Raw genomic sequence first — 19,654 nt, 5'->3', positions numbered from 1 at the left:
TATATATTTTTTCACTGCATTTTAGTTTAATTAGATTTATATTTCACAAAATGAAAGTATAGAAAAACAGTTGTTTAAGATTGTGTTGTTTTCATTAAAAAATAAAAATAATAATAATTTCAAAAATCTATTTTTTTATTTTTGTTAGAAATTTCAGATGACCATATTTAAACTACAAGCGACCACACCTGGGGTCCTGATCCCAAGGTTGAAAAACCTTGATTTAGTGGCTCCTGAATAGATTGGTTTTATAATTTTTATCATTTAGAATGACATTTTATTTGTCAATTTTACTATCTCTCTCTCTCTCTCTCAGGCATACCCTGTAGTGGAAGTATACCCAGTGTGAACCCATTTGAGAAACAATGCCATAGAACATCTGACACAAAAGAACTCTTATTTCATGTATGACTAACAACAATAGGTTTTCACATCTCCTTCCAGCCAATAGGAGCATTAAAACGTGTGCTCTCCATGGTGCTGTCCACTGCTGTGTGAACCCCTAACAACATCAGCACTGACATGATTTTGCTTTATGTCATCTCAATAAGTAAATGCCTATCTACTGCCACTCTATTTAGCTGCTCTGTCAGAGTGAATAATATATAACAAATGCTTTCCCTCCCTTCCTCTCTTTCATATTAGTCAACCCAGACAGTCTCTTCATTTATTTTGGACTATTTTGGCTCCTCCTTTTTAACCCAATGACTCTCTTTACTCAGGCTCCTTCTCTCTCTTTTTCTGACTTTACCTTTCCAACTCACGAACATTGATCAGCTTATTTATTGATTCTGCTTTTCACCCCTCCCATTTTGAGAAACACAAAAATAGAGGTGCTTGATTCTGTTTCTCCCATTCAGTCCTCCTCCTCCCCCTCCTTTCCCCCTGCACATACTCCAGAAACGCTGCTGTGTACCCAATGTACCGCAGACATTTTTTTTTTCACCATTAAACTTTTATCACTCCCTTTCCCTGCTGCAGGCTGCAAGAATAACTTGGGCTGAACAGGCCACTTTAAACATGGAGTAGCATCGGGAGGAAAAACAGACGAGGAAAGAGAGGGTACGGAGAAAAACGTAAGGTAACGTGAGGTTAAAAAAGGAGAGAGAGAGAGAGAGTGAGAAGTAGACAACAGAGAAAAAGAGGCAGAGGAAGCCACACGGAGAACAGGAATGTGAAAATAGATGACTACAGAGAAACTCGTCCACCTCTGGTCTCCATAGCAACCGTTTCAGCCTACAAGTGATGGCAGTGTTGTTCGTTACCTGGTACTTAGTACAGGTGGAAACTACGTGCAGCTGTGAAACTGATTTTTAGTATTTTCAGAGGGAGAGAGTCATCAAAGACAAACAGATAAATAAGTGGTTTCCATGTAGGATTTCTATAGACTTTTTACCAGAAAAGTATTATTCAAATGGGGGATCCCAAATAAAAAATAATACTATAATTTGTTTTTATTTAACGTATTCAAATTTCAAAAGTAATTTCCCACCCTTATTTAGATTTAATTTGATTAGATTTTCATTTCAAACATGAACACAACAGCAGTGTATTTACAACAATTAAAAAATAATAAATACATAATAAATACTACCACTTCTACTACTACTACTACTACTACTACTACTACTACTACTAATAATAATAATAATAATAATAATAATAATAATAATAATAATAATAATAATAATAGTAATATAAAAATCAAGAAAAGCAAAGCAAAGAGAGAATAAATGGTTACAAAATTCTGCACATGAAGCCTGTACATTTGTACATTTTGTGTTTTGTTTTGTTTTGTTTTGTTTTATTTTGGGGCCTAGTGAAAATTCTCAACTAAGATTTTAAAAAGACAACGAAACACAAATAAAATGAGAAACACTTTGTGATTTTCACATGATAATCTATTTGATAATAATATTTACAATGAATTTATGACTTCATAATTCATTTCTACATTATTTTGTATTATAGTTATAGTTTAGTGTTATAGTAATAAAACATATAAGATGTGGTATTGTTGTAACTAAAAAAAACACCCAAGATTTAAAAAAGAAAATGAAGAAAATATCCGAGACTGGAGTGTTCTTTAAAAACACAGTTCATGTCGTGTAAAAAAATAAAATTTGCAGAATGTGTTGAAATTAGAATAACTGACTGGGAGGTTTTGCTGTGATTATTGAACTTCTTATTCATTAAAAAAAAAACATTAAATAACACTATGCAGCTACTTACATAGTAGAGCAGGTCGGTCCAGCCCTCCATGGTGATACACTGGAAGACGGTGAGGATGGCAAATAGGATGTTATCAAACTGGGTGATGCCATAGTTTGGTCCCAACCAGTACTGTCTACACTGTGTGCCTTCTGGACACAGTCGTGATGGAAGCTCTGTCCCACATGGAAACTCCTCTCTGATTTCACCTGAAAGACAAAACAAAAAGTCTTTGTAAACGATGCATTTACTTCAAAAATCCAAATCAACTGCAGACAAAATGAGGCATTAAAAATCACAGGTGCAGGAACACACACACACGCACGCACATACACACGCACACGCACACACACACACAGTTTTACCTGTGTGATTGTCAAAGCAGGTGGTGTGGAATTTGCCCATATAGAACTCCAATCCGATGATTGCGAACATGAGGATGGCGAAGAAAAGCAGCAGGCCAATTTGCAGCAGAGGAATCATGGCCTTCATGATGGACTTCAGCACCACCTGTAAGCCTAAAAAACACCATTTATTGTTCTTTCATTTACCGTGCAATGTTTTTTTATTTTTTTATTTTCACCAACACTTTCTGAAACTAAAACAAATATTTTCAGCATTCGAAGGAGTAGACGTTCGAAATTAGCAAAGCATTCACTGTAAATCTGTATTGAAAAAAAAAAAATCAATAACTTTTACAAGATATATACAAGATAGTTGCATTTTTATAATTTTTAATAGTTTTGCACATTATCTTTCATTTGCATATTTTTTTGTGTAGTCTTGCTCCTTTTTTCAGTGTGGGTGTATAATTATAATTATTATTAGTGTTGTTATTTAATATGCTGCTCTTTGCCATTTTTCTGATTCTGATTTTACATTTAAACAGTTTATATAGTTTCATTCACATTCAATAGTTTCCAACAAAGAAAAACCTAATTATACTAGAACACATGTTCAGAAAAGTGACATTAACAAATGAAAATATTTTGTTATAAAGCAGTGATTCTCAACCGGTGGGTTGGGACCCAAAAGTGGGTCGTGAACCTGTACTGGATGGGTCGCGGACAGCTGGTCAAAAATAAAAAAAGACTCATTGTCTCTCATGTTTGACTTAATTATTGTTTTTAAAGTGAGCAAACGTGTTTTATTTGTCTATTGGATTAGGTCGGGGTTAGGGTTAGGGTTATAAACCCAGTACGGAGGTAAACTCAGTATGTGACACCGGCATACTGTGAATGCACGTTGCATAGGAAAATCTATAGATTTATGTTTTTAAAAAAGATTATGTATGCGTGTTTTCAACAGCTACTTTTGAAAAACCAAATTTGGTTCGTTGAATTCTAAAAAAAAGTGGGTCACGATTTAATGAGCGTGGCAAAATGTGGGTCCCAGGGTGAGACCAGTTGAGAACACCTGTTATAAAGTATACCACATAATCTCATCTGTAATCTGTGGAATGCTCAATCTGGTGCAAAATTACACAAAACCTTCACCAAAATGTCTCACCGTGCTATTTTTAATCCTTAAAAAGTAACTAAACCCCTGCTTCTCTCAGTCCAACCTACTCAGTGTTGCGCTAAATACTGAAAAAACCTAACTAGTTACCGTTACTGGCTACGTCATTCACAAAGTAACGCAGTAACTATTTGATTGCTTACACAAAAAACTAATGAGTTATCTAGAAAAATTAACTTTTAAGTGACTTAGAATTAAATAATGTATTATTTTTTGGGTCAGTTGTGTCCGTACAGCTTCATATCAGTGCTGTATGAGAAAATAATCCACTGTTGATCAACTGTGTGGTGGGAGAATAGTGGTTAAGGAAGCTGGCTTATAAACAGAGGGTCAGTGGTTTAAATCCCTCCTACCCCGACTGCTCCTGTATTAACATTGCTTTGGATAAAAGCCTCTGATAAATGAAATGTTATTGTATCCAACCCTACAGTTTCTAATCATTTACATTCACAGTACTAAACTCTGCTCAGCATTAGTCTTTACAAACACCAATCTGACTGAAACACTAACTGAAACACTGACTGAAATACTATTTTTTCAATGCCAGTTTATCTAAAAATAAATATGAAAAAAAAAAAAAAACATTCTGCAATGCACAATGCAATGCATAGGACATAATATCAGCAACGAGCTGCTGAAAGCAGTGACTCCACAGTAGCGACAGGCTGCATATTTTCAACAACATACCGTGCATACTTTGCTGATCTGTTCCTGGCTAACAGTTTGGTTAAAATCTAGCCGCTGTTGTTTCGGTGCAGTGGCTTTGCCTCACGTTCAGTGCGTCCACCAATGCAGGGTTAGCTTAGGGCTTCACCAATGCATGTATCTTATGGAGGCAGAGTGGAGTTGCTGTTTGTTGCAGTACATGGAACCTTTGAGCATGAAAGGCACAGCTTACGCTTCACTGAAATGTTTTTGTATTTCTGCTCAGCTAGAGTAAAATAATATACGTATTTCCACTTTGAGAGGCTCATCCTGCTCTCGCATTGACTCGCCATGATTGGCGCACGTTATGTAAACAGAGACAAGCCGACAATAATCTTTAATGGTCCTATATCATGCTAAATATTTTTTTTTAGCTTTTAACCATGTTATATTGTTAATTCCTTATCAAAAACACCCCCAAAGTATTGCTGGGTTTCCTTCCTGCATCTCTGAGCAATCCTCACTAATCCTGTTCTCTGAGCTGATGCTCTGCCCTCTTCTGAAAAACGAGTGGTCAGACTTTTCTGACATCACAAAAGTCTAAACCGCCCCCTCCAGGAAGTGCCTGCTGCCTCTCGCAGAGCTAAAGGCATGCAAATGCGTTCTCTGCATGACTCCTCCCTGAGGAGCAGTGGGCAGCAACGGTGTAGAAATAATGGAGCAGTTTCATTTTTAGTACCCGTTATATCGCGGAGCAGTTCCATTTTTAGTATCCGTTATATCGCCTCGTATCGCCTTTGACTTGATTTGACGTGTTTGTGACACAATGCGACGCGGCGCTCGGACAAAACAAATGATTAATGCACTATTCCTGTAGTTAATAGAGATAAGGAGGAGAATAAAGTGAATTAGCAGCTTAACACTCCGGTGTTTTGAAGCAGCTGAATGACTCCACTGCTGCTGCTGTGATAAACACACAGCCTGAAGCGCTGAGACAGACTCACAATCACAATAGATGTTTAAATAGCCATGTGTTTTACTGTAATGTGCAGTTTTTTGGCTGAAAACAATAACAAGAGTTATTTGTGGATAGCAAAGAGAAAATCGCTTTGGTGATCACTGAAGGCATGAAGTCAGCGTATACAGACACGCCTACTCGTGAATATGCATAAGTAGGCTCCAAAACAGCTCATTTTTAGAACTGCTCAGAGAGTGCCTTTTCAGAGGCTAAAACTCTGGAAACCAGGCGAGTTTGGGAAAATAAACCTCAAATACTATGTTGCTGGGGTTCTTAGAACAAATGGAGTTGGGTGAAAAATAGCATGACATGGGACCTTTAAGTCACAATTCTCAGCCAAAAGTAGTAGTAAAAGTAAGATGTTAATTTGGCGAACGTGCATATTTGAAATGAAAAGTGCTGACTTACTGGGAATACCGGACACCAGTTTGAGAGGCCTCAATACTCGTACAGCCCTGAGGGTCCTCAAGTCAAAATCCGAGCCCACAGTGGACAGGATCCTAAAAGGAAAGAAAGCAAATGGTTAAAAGTCTTTGCAGCAAATCAATATTCAAACTAGCGCATCTCGTCAGTGTCATTCTCAGGGTTTCTGGTTTCGTCTGTTACACTCTGATGAACCCACGTCAGATCATCACAGAGAACTTGGTGAGCACTTCATGTAAAACCTGAGATGTGATGGAAAGAGGATGAAGGGCAAGCTGAAAATGAATTTGATTGAAAGATGAGGCAGAGGGGGAGGATGGATGGGTGGGGGTGTAGACAGAGAGGGTTTAAGGTGACGAGGTCAGATGCTGAGATGCTGACTAGCCTCATTTGCCCTATTCTTACTCTCAGTGCATTTCAATGTCTTTCTCTTTTAGTTGTCAACAGACAACAGAGCAAACATGTTGGAGTGTGAGCCAAGGCGTTCGTCTCGCCAGTCATCTCCTAAAGAAAAATATAAACAGCATGAGTGAGATCGGTGTGAGTTTTCATGCGAAGGTGAAGACGTTCTCTTCTGCCGACAGACTTCCAGTTCATCCCCTCAGTCTGACGCACACTGTGTGGTGAATCATCTCGCTTCCCACTACTTCTGTCTGTTTGCCCTCCTGCTTCCTGTCATCATTACTCTCTGACACATTTTTTTTATTTTCTTTATTACGTTTCAATAAATGGCTCCATGACACAGCAGAGCTCTTAATCCTGTTTGGATTTGCGAGGAAGTCCCTTAAAATTCAAATAAGTCAGAGTCCAGTTGCCAGGAAGCCCCCAGTGGAAGGTGCTCATTGAGTCAGATAGGCCAGGGTCCTTGTAGTGACATTGTGGGATATCAGATCCCCCATCAGAGGCTGACTTGACTCTGACAAGGTGTTACTGTAAATCAGATTAAAGTAGAGCCAGAATCCAGTCTGACTTTTATCTAGTGTGAACTAATAAAAAATAGGACAGAATGTACCGTAAGATACAAATAAGATAGTAGCTGCTTTTCCATTACCCTAAGAAATGGGCAAAATCTAAAAAACACAATAAAATCTGGTGATGGAAACACCTACATTTTAAATAAACACTCAAATACACGTCACAGAACATGACGTACCTGGTCACATGACCACTTTAGACAGAAGAGGAGACCAGGACATTTTGTTGCATTACACCTAAAATTTTACCTAAAATGATTACTGCCATATTAGACGTGAAACAACAAAGGAATGCATAGTGTTATAAGGAGGTTTTAAGCGTCCGACTTTCTGCGGCGAAGTCTCGCGGGATGAGATTTCAAGGGTGTTACGAAGCTCCAGCCCAAAGCAAAGTTCAATGGAAACACGTTCAAAGGCAATTATTCTTTGTCGACATTTAGAAATATCGCTTTTATTTTGCCAAAACTGTAATGGAAACCAAGCTTGTGGCACGATTAAAGAGCTGTGACGCAAATGTGGGTTTCACGGTTTAACCAGTGGTAGCAGTAATGCATCAAAATGCTGGATGCCAACTACTGTTTAACACGAGGAGTAGAAGAAGAATTGGGACATTGCGCCAAAATTAACCAGACGTCACCGGGACAGTCTCGTGTACCGCACAATTTTCCCCAAACTATTGATTTGTCCTGGTGTTTCACAAACTCAGTCCCGTTTGTGACGTTTATTAACAAATGGACGTCTGATGCCACTGACAGAAAAGACATTTTTCGCATTATGCTTAAAAACGTGATCTCTGTGGACTGTGAGCTGTCAATCACAGCAGTCGCCATGGTAGCACTTGCAATATAAACCAATTAAAAAGCTCAGAAGTCTTCCAAGAGTTTGCAACTCGATGCTGATTGGTCGATGGCATTGACATTATTACTATATAATAGTAATGCTTGGGGCTTCCTTGGATGTGTATGTGGGGGGCGGTGGCTGCTTCTCGGCCTGGGATCTCAGGAGCGTCTGGGAGACTGCTCGGCCGTGGGGGGTTGGCCTGGGGGTCCTTGGCCCCCACTCTTTCTGCTGGCCTGGCTGCATCTGGGGCCCGGGGAAGTTCCTGGGTTTGCAGTGGGATAAAACTCATACTGGGCTTAACTTTAGACACGTTAATCCCAAATACCTGCTTTAGGTACTACCACTCACTCCTTCCCTCTGTCCACAGCCACCACCATTATAGCTAAGCTTCACACTTGTCACTATACTGGCTTGATTACCCAACATTAGGGTGGGCTGCAGCAGTCGATGCGGTGTCTACATATTATAATGTCTATGGAAATGACATGTTTTGCTCTTTTTCTACATCCTTGTTTCAAAGAGTAATTGGCATCCAGCATTTTGATGCATTCCTGCCACCACTGGTTAAAACTAGCAACGCAGTAATCGACACATAATGTCTGTGACTTTGGAATGTAATTTTGACAGTAATTAATTTTGGTGGATTCGTACCCACAGTAATGATATTTGTATCCACAGGAAAATAAATTCACAAATTCAAACGTGATTCAGCTGCACAAATTTTACGTGCACACTCAAAACTTTTGACAGTAACCTTCCTTACCCCATACTTTTCTAATAATATATCAAAAACGCATTAAAGTAAAAAAAAAAGAAAAAAAAAAATCAGAATTTTTAATAAGGAATCGCCACTATCATTTATCTATTTATTGTATCTAAATCTGTAATGTGACTAATGTAAAATAAAGCAAAAAATAAAACACTTGCAATGATGATGATGATGATGATGATGATGATGATGATGATGATATGCTTGAAAAAAAAAAAAAAAAAACATCTACCATCATCATAAACAGTATCAGAACGATGAGGCAGTTCCTCATTCACACCGTCTCCACGGTTACTGGGTCCTTTCTCATTCATAAGAGTTTCCATGGCAACAGGGACCTTGGCTCATTGATAGAATCTCTGTATCACCTTGGTAACCGAGCCAGGGGAGGAGTCGGATTGATTGTTTTTTCATCTCTTATTTCTTTTAAACTCAAATGGAAAAACACACACACACACACACACACACACACACACACACACACACACACACACACACACACACACACACACACACGCACCAAAGTGCCACAATGCTGAAACATGAACTAATGAAATATTTCCATTGGTTAACCAAAGGGAAAGACTGTCATGTGACAAAAACGCTGCCTCTTGTGCATTGTGTACTACACACACACAGGTAAACACACAGAGGTAAACACACACCGACATCAATTTTGAGCAAGGAACTCATAAGATTAAGGAGATTGCCACTATGCAGTATTATACAACATCCCTTCTAGATCTTATGGGACTCCAACCCATTATACAAACAATCTCTTTTGCTCACAAGTTTTCTTTCCTGCTGACTCCAGCTCGATGTGACTAATTACTGGATTTTTCCTTGAATCACGGACTAAATATCCTATAAACTCACACCTTATTATTTTCCACTTTCTTTTATGTCTTCTGATACAAGAGTTTCATGGTAGTTGAGAAAAAAACCTGACAGATTCCACAGTAAATCTAGGCACAATGCTATTGGATCCTATGAGTGCTATTAGGCTAGTCATAATACTGCATGTTGGATCTAAACTTGTGTTTTATTCCTTGTCGAGCCTCTTGCATCTAATCAAAACACCCTGAATAAGCACCAGCCAAGCAGGACTGAGCCAAGGATACGAGACAAAAAAGGTTGTAAACCAAAGATAATTGGACTAATAATCAATAGTGTGTATAAAATACAATGAAAGCTTATTCCTTGGTGCCAAGACACTTTGGCAGTTTACAACAACAGTTTACACACATGGAGGCACACAAATCAGTACACACCTAACAAGGTTGTACACAGTTCACCTGGTTAATGTATTCTGACGTGTGGATTGTTTGAAAAGGGAAAAGGGAGTGGGAAGGAAATGAAGAGGAAAGTTTGATATGGAAATGTGTGTGTGCGCGTGTGTGTGTGTGTGCGTGTGTGTGTGTGTGTGTGTGCTGGTCAGTGGTGTTATCAAAGGTTTCCTACAGAAGTGAACCGAAAGGCAGAGTAGCCTTTCATCTTCAAAGAGCCGCACCGTTAAAGAAGCCACCATTTACAGAAAGCACAACAAAGGGTGTGTGTGTGTGTGTGTTTGTGTGTTTGTGTGTGTGTATGTGTAAAAAGTATTGACCTCCGTCAGTGTTAATAATGTATTAGGTAAATGTACAGTGGTGTGTGTGTGTGTGTGTGTGTGTGTGTGTTTAAACTGCTGCCATTATTTTCCATGTAATATCTGCTTTACTTACTGCTTTATTTTAAGCATTATGATTATTTAAAAGCTAAAAACCCAAAGTACTTATAATAATAATACATCAATTTCCTATTTATTTGAAACAAAATCACAGTAAAATGCTACACATTTCACACCTTGGCCATGTCCTTACATTTACAGATTTTTAAAGATTTTTTGAATCTAAGAGAAAATTAGTGAATGATTCTAAATGGTGCTAATATCTTTCTTTTTAGACTAGCCTGGCACTTCTGGAAGAAAGCATGAAAATGAGTACATGAGGTTTATGAGCACGCTGAATCAATTTTTAATGATATCCAAGCTGGCAAACCAATGGTTCCCACTCAAAATCAAGAAATCCAAGATGGCCACCATCCATATTGCCAATTTGGATATTTTGTCACAACCTTTGTTCTATTTGACATAGAAGAATGTAAACTAGTCCAGAGGTTATGATACAGACTCGTCATCAGATTAATGCTTATGCGTGCATGCATCAGGATCACAATGGACATAATCTTCCTGAGAAATAAAATTAAATAAATACATTAATTCATGTTTTGATGGGAATTTAAATCAAATCATTCACCCTTTGTCATACACAGTTGTTGTTGCAAATAAATCACAATTTCACCCTTTCCACGTGTAAAGTGTTGTGGCGGCCATCTTATATCTTGCTCTGGATGCAATTTACAGTATTTTAAGATATTTTATGACAGTCCCTGTCCTCTAAAACCAACATTTTCCCACAAAGATCATGGTTCTACGTCGAACAAAAACGAAGTTAAGGTAAGATTGAAATTCACAATATGGATGGCGGCCATCTTGGATCTTGCTCTGAGCACAATTTTACGGTATTTTAAGATATATTAATGATTTTCTTGACCCTGAAAACCTATAATTTGCCACTGAGATTACGCTTCTATGTCAAATAGAACCAAAGTTATGACAAAATATCCAAATTTTGATGGCCACCTTGGATTTTGAGTGGGAACCAATGGTTTGCCAGTGTTAATCCCATTAAAAATGGACTCAGCATACTCAAAAAAACCCCATGTACAAATGTTCACACTTTCTTCCAGAAGTGAACATCTTTGCCTAATATTGCTACATACAGTATCTGCCAGGCTAGATCTTTTAGTAGCACAGGTGTGTATTATGTAACGCAAAAGATTAAGGAACCATCTTCTCACCTCTCGCGTCTTTTACATCTGTCCTGTTGTGCCACGCTTTGAGCAGCCTGCCAGTATCTAACAGAGCATAAGGACAAACTGACAGACCTGGTGCTGACTCAGCATGTGTTTACGTGTGTGAAAGCTGGTGAGGTGCGCGGAAAGGCACTTATCATCACATTTACATTTGTGTTGTCAGCAAGGCCGCGCGCAGTTTTTGTAATTCACGGGAGACTCATGTGATGGAGGTGTTGTCCTCTGATTTAGAGGTTGGGGGTTTGGTCTATTCATGAGTTGAAGTGTCCTTGGGCAAGACACTGAACTCAAAGTTGCTTCAACTAGTTGATGTGGGCATAGCATGGCATCATTGTTGCGTGAATGGGTGAAAATAGCTGATGTTGTAAAGCCCATTGGTACGACTTTTAATAGGGCAACAAAAATCAAGCCTATTTTACAAGTGACACAAATTGACATATTTAATGATTTACTTGTTCCAATCCATCTTTTTTTCAGGCCGAGAGAACAAAAATAATGAAGAATAAATATGAGGAAATAAATGTTTTAATAAGCATAGCCATATGGTTCTCTTTTTTTCCAATACACAAATAGAATTGTGGGCACTGCAAGTACCTACATTACAATAAATTATACATAATAGATGAAAACAAGCTATAGTAGGGTTGGTCAATTTCATGTTTTCATTTCCAGAGTTTACTTAACATTGATTTAAAGTTGATTAAATTGTTCAGTTTATGTTTTTCGGTAAGACTTTACTTAAAGTTTTATACATAAGGCTGACATGATGCTGTTATTATTTGTCATTAGCATGAATAAGGTGTCATGAAGGCTGGCATTAAGCTGTGGTTAAGTGTTGTTTGCTAAATTGTGACACCTTTGGAGCTATGTTGGCATTTTTTGGGTTAGGTGGCGGGATCTAGTGTAGTTAGGATAACGAAGGGTTAGGGTAACAAACTACGCTTAGGTGCTGTTTACACAACAATGTTTCCGTCTTTGTTTCCAAAAATTTCTGCATTCACACGGCAACGTTTTCAAAACGATAGAGCATTGAAAGCATGAAAAAAAAAACTATGTAGTATACATGACAGGCCAATAGATGGCAGTGTGGTTCATCAATTAACCAAAATAAGCAAACACAAGTAAAAGTGTCCGTGTGCATCACTCTTTGGATTTAAACTGAGCACATGGACTCTGGTTGGACTTGGCTCGGTGCTGCACGAGCGAAGGTGATGTATTTCAATAAGTGCGAGATGATGCACAAATGTTTGCTGAGGAGGTGAACGGAGGCTGTCCTCTGGTACATTAATAAATTGTATTATAAAATGCATAAATGACTAGTTTTTGACTCATGGTGTTGCTGTGTGTCACATATGTAGAGAGCAGCTCTCTGAGCTGTAAGTTGCAGCATTAAAACACTACGTAGTGTCTGTAGCATCACATGAAGCTGTTTGTCATGTTTATAGTATTATGCAGAACGAGGGACTATTAAATAAAGCTGAGTTATCAAAGACACTCGCCTACATGTGTGCGCTGCACACGAACGTGAATAGTGTTGCATTAATGAGTTCAGGAGATCGGTTTTGGGTTGTATTCTGACAGCTACTGTCTGGGTCAGGTCTAACTTTGTAGGTCAGATTAAAGCCAGTATCTGAGGCTCTGCAGCCTCAGTGCGCATGCCCATAACACAGAAAGTATCGTTTCCCTGATAACACGTACACGAAGGGGTGGCGTTTTCAAAAACTTCCACTCTGGAGCCCGTTTTCAAAAAGTTCAGTTTTCAAGCACCAAAATGCCGTTGCCGTGTATATGCACCGCCAAAACGCGTTTCACTAGAAAACATTCCTATGTACACAGGGCCTAAATTACAGCCTTCATGACACCTTATTCATGCTAATAAATAAGGAGTCATGTCATATTAATGAAAGTGCAATGTCAGCATTTATGACTTTTCATGTAAAGTCATAAATTCATTACAAATATTTTCAATATTTGTAATGAAAATGAAGGGTTAGACCCCAGGCAGAATAGCTCCTGCAATAAGTCAGGAGCTAATGGGGCTCTCAATAAAATGAAATGAAACGACAAATTATTCATGCTGATAAATAAGGAGTCACATCATAATAATGACAGCGCAATGTCAGCCTTTATGTATAAAACTTGAAGTGTTACCTGTTTTTCTTTGTCCGCAGTGTATTATAAGATCTGATATGTGAATAGTATATTTGACTCCTCGTGCCTTTCATGTCCTGTCTTTCACGTTCCTTTCTGAGCAATAAAATCAATACTTGCTTGGAATCCCACAGTGCTTTTTCCATTGTTTTTAACATTTCACTTAATATCTTTAACTGTCTTTCTCCAATGTATTTTTGTTTCTACTGAAATCATATGCTCAAGTTCTTTATACAACCGTTTCCCTTCCCTTCCTGTAGCACTTGTGTCCACCCCCCGTGAATCCCCCGCCTCTTCTTTCCGTACAATGTGGTGACATTTGTTCGCTACCCAGGCTCCTGGCGGCCTGCAGATCTACTCTGATCTGGCTGCTGCTCAGCCTAGAGTGGGGCTTTTCATTAAGAGCGAGGAAAGGGCACACACGCACACACCAACATGTTGTTGTCAAACCCCTTCCCGTTATCTGACTGTGACCTTCTTTGCCTTTACAGGATTTCATTACACACATGCATCTGTACACGTCAGACTCACCCTGTAAGCACGACAACAAAGTCCATGACGTTCCATCCGTTTCTCAGGTAAGAGTTTTTGTGGAAGGCAAAACCAAGTGCTAGAATCTTTATCCCGGACTCAAAACAGAAGATCCCAATGAAGTACGGCTCTGTGTCATCCTGGGGAAGGAAATGAAGAGGGAAAGAGAAGCAAACAAAGCAAAAAGGGCGTAAGTAGCATTTCATGTGGGTATTAACCCTAACCCCTTACCCCAATGGCTCTCAGAAGTTTATAATTTAACATACCAGGCGTTCAGAAAGTGGCGTCTTGTCCCCGTCAGGCAAATGTTGTTCAAGAGCCAAGACGATGCAGTTGGCAATGATGGTGGCGAGAATCATCCACTCAAAAGGAGTGAGCAAGGTCAGTTAAGGAAAACATGCAATCTTTCTTTTTTACAGTAACATAATATTTCACAGAAAAATACTCAAGTATAACCGTGTCCTTTTTTGGTTTTCATTGTGAGGAAAAAAATATTTAGCAATTTACAACCACATTCCTGTATTTGCACACACACGTAGTGTATACACTACACTACTTCCAACAGGGCTGTCACTGATTGCTCTTTTAGGAACAACTATAGGTCAATGTTTCTCAAAAGCTTCTGAAACAATGAAAAACAGGCCATAACAGACAATGACGACTCTTTAACAAAAATTGTTGACTGATGTTTTTTGTGTCAGACACTTTGTTTATTTGTTTAATAAATAACCCTTGATAATAAAACCTTGACCTGTTATCTAGTGCCACCATCAGGCCAAACCTTTAAATTAGAATTATTTTATCTTGAATACTTTTTATCCAAATCTTCTCAAATTTACCGACAACATTATTGACCACAAGAGTATGAACCCTATTGGTTGTGGTGACGATACGACCTTTCCTGGAGCGCCACCATTGGGTCAAACTTTCAGTTTTAGAGTTAGTGTATCTTGAGTGTTACTTGTAATGTGTTACTGCCTCAACGTTACTTTTGTACTCTAATGCAAGACTTTTTAAAGAAATAACGGAGTTACCGTTACAGTATGGTGCGTTTGTCCGTTACTTTGCTAGCTGCAGTAAACATCCTGTTTAAAGTAGTGCCACACATTTTTGCGGGATGCCGTGCCAACCACGGTTAAACAGAAGAAGAAGAAGCATTGTTGGTATGTCTCTGTTTACATCACGTGCACTAATCATGGCGAGTCACTGCGAGAGCAGGACGAGCTTCTCGGAGTGGAAATACACGCATCATTTTATCAATCTGTCTCCAAAAGATACATGCATCAGTAAAGCTCTAAGCTAACGCTGCGTTGGTGGACGTGAGGGAAGCCTCTGCACTAAAACAACAGCAGCTGGATTTTAACCAGACTGTGACTGTTATCCTTGGACAGATCAGCAAAACTATTGCACGGTATGTTGTTGTAAATAAGCAGCCTGTCGCTGCTGTGGAGCCACTACTGTCAGCAGCTTGTTAGCCTGATACGTTTAGCATTGTGTAGCTGAGAAAAATGCTGTGAATTTGTTTTTCCATATTTATCTATAACAGAATGTGCAAAGGATGAAAAATTGTTTCGTTTTAATTTTGGAGCAGCTGTTTTGTGCTTTATATGCACATAATTTATGGTTGTTTTATAGCAGTTTTTCTAAAGCAGAGTTGGTCAAAATTTATTCCGAATGTTAATTCAGATTTCTTTCATTTATTTATTTTAGAAGGTTTTGTGTATTTATGTTGAACATTGTATTCTAAGGCTAAACACAACCTTTTTATGATGCTGAAGCCACTTTCATTTTTGATCTTTGACTCTGAATATTATTCAAGTTGTTTTGTGCTATTTATTTCACAATTCTTTGTAACATTTTCAGTTTAGTTTAGTCGTAGTAGTTTAGTTCAGTGAATGTAAATGATTAGAAACTGTAAGGTTTAATACAATAACATTTCATTTATCAGAGGCTTTTATCCAAACCAATGTTAATACAGGAGCAGTAGGGGTAGGAGGGATTCAAACCACTGACCCTCTGATTACAAGCCAGCTTCCTTAACCACTACTCCTCCATCACACAGTTGATCAACAGTGGATTATTTTCTGATACAGCACTGATATGAAGCTGTACGGACACAAATGACCCAAAAAAATAATATATTCTTTAGTTCTAAGTAACTCAAAAGTTACATAGAACTTAGAAGGTTACTTGACAGGTATGTCATGTACATACCTGTCAAGTTTTGATTTGAATCAAATCAAAACTATGAGCCGTCCCACCCGCCCAACCAAGCTCCAGTATCCCTTATATTCTAAGATAGATGTACAAGAAATCTGAAATACCCACTTATCAACCACTTACTAAATACAATTATGTGATTAGAATCTGGTAGGTCGACCTTCATTAACATTGAAATGCTGTGAACATTCCTACTAGGGCTGGGTGATATGGGCCAAAACTCATATCTCAATATATTTTCTCAAAATGAGGATATAAATGAAGATATAAATCTTGATAATTTTATCAAATGAAGTCTGACCAGAAAGACAATACTGGGTTAAATTTAATGATGCGAAATGCTACACAGGGACATTTATTAACAAACAGCTGCACAATATGTGTCACTCAGAAATCTATCTATGAGCTTTACATGTTGTTCTGAGAAGTAAAAGCAGTGACTCCTAAAACTAGAATATATATGAAATATTATAGTTTTCTTCATCGCCAAAATAGAAAACTCGATACATCTGAAATCTCGATATATCGCCCAGCCCTAATTCCTAAATTATAAAACAGCTTACCGTTAATTTCACTTTGCTTGTCTTTAAGTTAGACATTAACATTTTATTTTCATTATATATTTTCTTATAATTTCTCTGGTATTCACTAATGACTTATTAGACATATTTATTACAGACTTTACATCATTTAACACTTTATAAAGCAGTTTATATTTGTGGAGCTTGTGATTGGCTGATTTTTCATGGTGACTTACGTGGTTCCTTTTGCTGTGGTAGACGTTAAAATCTCAGTTATTAATCTAACAGAACGTGTAACTGTGTCCCATCCTGCTGCTCTTTAGGAAGATAAACTCTCTCACATTTTACAATGTATTTCTTCTGAGTTGTTTCCGGGTTTGTTGCTGCTGTCGGCACTAATATCGAGAGAACTGCCACCAAGCCAGGCCATTTCAGGTGGCAGTTCTCGCGAGGCTAGTGACGGCGTTCAGTTTAGTAAGGCATCTTTTAATAATTATTACATTAAAATATGGGATATTTATGGGAAAATACTAATACGGGAAGATGGCGGGAAAGATGGGTGAAATACTGGAGTTTCCCGGCCAAAGCGGGATACTTGACAGGTATGGTCATATATCAACTCAAAGGTATCATCTCTGCACTTGCAGGTGTGGGGATGTAAGGTCACACATGGGTCACACAAAGACAAACACATTTTACACAACTAAAACAGCTTGGGGTCAAATTGACCCCCAGAGGAACACCAATGCTTGCAATATGCATTCAGCATAATCAGTTTTATCCTTAATCAATTGTACCCATCAAATTAGGATAAGTCATGAAATACGATGCAAAAACACCCCAAAGTAAACTATTATTTTTTGATGGGGTAAAATTGACCCCAGGGACAATAGGAGGGTTAAACACATACATTGGCCCTGTTCTTTAACCTCTAAATGTCCTTCTACAGTCCAAAGACATTTACTGTAAGTCAAGTGAGAATCTGAGCCGGTGTAGTGTGAGAGCGACTGCTAAGAGTGTTGGTTATTGTTATAATATAAGAAAATTACAGCTTTACTTTCATATCAGAGGTCCACGGACATGTGAAAAGTAGAGAGTTTGAACGCAGTGAGGTGTTTAAATGAGCCAGATAGACAGCGGGGCACAGCTCAGATGATAAAGCTCTCACACGCACGTGCACGCACGCGCACAAGCGCACAAGCCGTCATTATGACTCAGTTAAATATGTTCCGCCGAGTGTGTTTTCTGGTAACACACCTCCCACGTAGACAAACAACACAAACAAACACACACGGGCTACACTATAAAGTGTGAGCGTGTGATAGCGCGCTCGGGCGGTGAATGAGATTTACTGTGACATCACCATTTGGCTCCTTGCACATAGCATCCAGCTCTGAGTTCAGTGAGGGAGGGGCAGAGCAAAAGGGAGGGGACAAAATAAAAAGATAGAGTATCTTAATGTGCATTGTAATGTGTTTCTCGTACACACACAAAATAACGGAGTCATCAATCAGCACTCCTGTCCCATTAAGGTCGCAAGATAAACAGTTACATTTAAAGAAAAGCGAGTGGAGTGTGACTAAGAGACTGAGTGTAAATCAGCGATGGAGATGGATTCAGTGGGAAGAGTGAAAAATCGACATAATAGGGTTAGAAAATGCAATATACTACCTCTGAATAGACTTTTTAGATAAATAATCAACAAAATATGTGTGTGTGCTTTTCACTGTTTTGTCATTTTGTAATCTTCCCTTGTCCTATTCATTCTCCTCTTCACCCTTTTTCCTGCTCCCCTGCTTCCTTTGGGAGCAGCCGTTCCCTTGTCGGCGGGAGGAGGGGAAAAATGAACCTTAAAGAGGGAGAGGGGAAGCTATTATTAGCCGTATACATCATACATGTGCATGTGTGAAACAGGGCTCTAACACATACGTGCCTTCCTTTTGCGTTGCTCACTCTAAACCAGTACAGATGAACCTGTAGTGTGCAAGGTTTGTTTTCCGCAGGTGAGACGTAAACCTGTGTGCGTGGTAATTATGTCGCCGTCTGTGATCGAGTGCACGTTTTAACCAATGGTAACAAGCAAGCATTATTAGAGCACCCAGGGCACCATTCAATTAGCCTCTCTAACAGGCATGTGAGTGCGTGCATTTCATATTAGCTGGTAAACGTGTACGAATGAGCATGAATGTGTGTGTGTGTGCTTCGGCCAATGAAAAAGCAGGTTGCAGCTGACTGTAAAGTGTGTGTATGTGTATGTGCGTGTGTGTGTGTGTGTGTCTGAGTAATGGCTCTCATGAGAAATGGCTGTTCAGGGTGTGTATTAGTCTGCAAAATGATCATTTGGCACATTTGATTTCAAGGTGCTGCAGGTTTCTCTCGCTCTCATTGCACCAGCAGCATATTTACAGATCCAGGCACCCTCGTCCCATATCTCATAACAAAACAACACACGGTTTCATCCAACTACAAATATGGTGATAGTAAAGCAAGTATGAGAACATGAAATAAGCAATAAGCTCAGCTGGTAGGCTGGTGTCCGGTCCAGGGTGTAAATCCTCTTATATAATCCTGAAGTCATGCAGATTAGCTGCAGGTTTTCAACCTGGACAAGTTAAAATCCAGAGAACAAAAACAAAGACTTGGACACCAACGTTTGCACATTTAAGTGAGTGTGATCACTGAAATGAAGGTAGAAAATTTCCATCAAAATGTAAAAAAATAAAAAAAGGAAAAAGTATATGGAGTACACAAAAAATTACTTAAAAAATGTGTGCGTAATTCAGTTTGCTGAAATTATTAAATAATTATAAAATTATTTCTGCATTATAAGCTGCCACTTTTGAATCAGCAGTAATAATAAAAAAAAACTATGCCTTTTTTTTTTTTAGATTAATCCAGGTTGAATGTTTTACATTGTATT

General features: G+C 38.6%; 1 protein-coding gene across 1 annotated transcript in view; it reads right to left on the bottom strand.

Annotated features, from left to right (window-relative positions):
• The window catches only part of cacna1aa (calcium channel, voltage-dependent, P/Q type, alpha 1A subunit, a), a 133,234-nt gene that overhangs the window by 86,272 nt on the left and 27,308 nt on the right, over window positions 1–19,654 (bottom strand). Inside the window, 5 exon segments of the mRNA XM_028454776.1 lie at window positions 2,233–2,420; window positions 2,577–2,729; window positions 5,801–5,892; window positions 13,994–14,133; window positions 14,260–14,365. Coding sequence (XP_028310577.1) covers window positions 2,233–2,420; window positions 2,577–2,729; window positions 5,801–5,892; window positions 13,994–14,133; window positions 14,260–14,365 — 679 coding nt within the window.

This window comes from Gouania willdenowi, chromosome 8 (assembly GCF_900634775.1).
Source record: "Gouania willdenowi chromosome 8, fGouWil2.1, whole genome shotgun sequence".
Classification (NCBI taxonomy): Eukaryota; Metazoa; Chordata; class Actinopteri; order Blenniiformes; family Gobiesocidae; genus Gouania; species Gouania willdenowi.
This window is presented reverse-complemented; position numbering and strand designations above follow the sequence as displayed.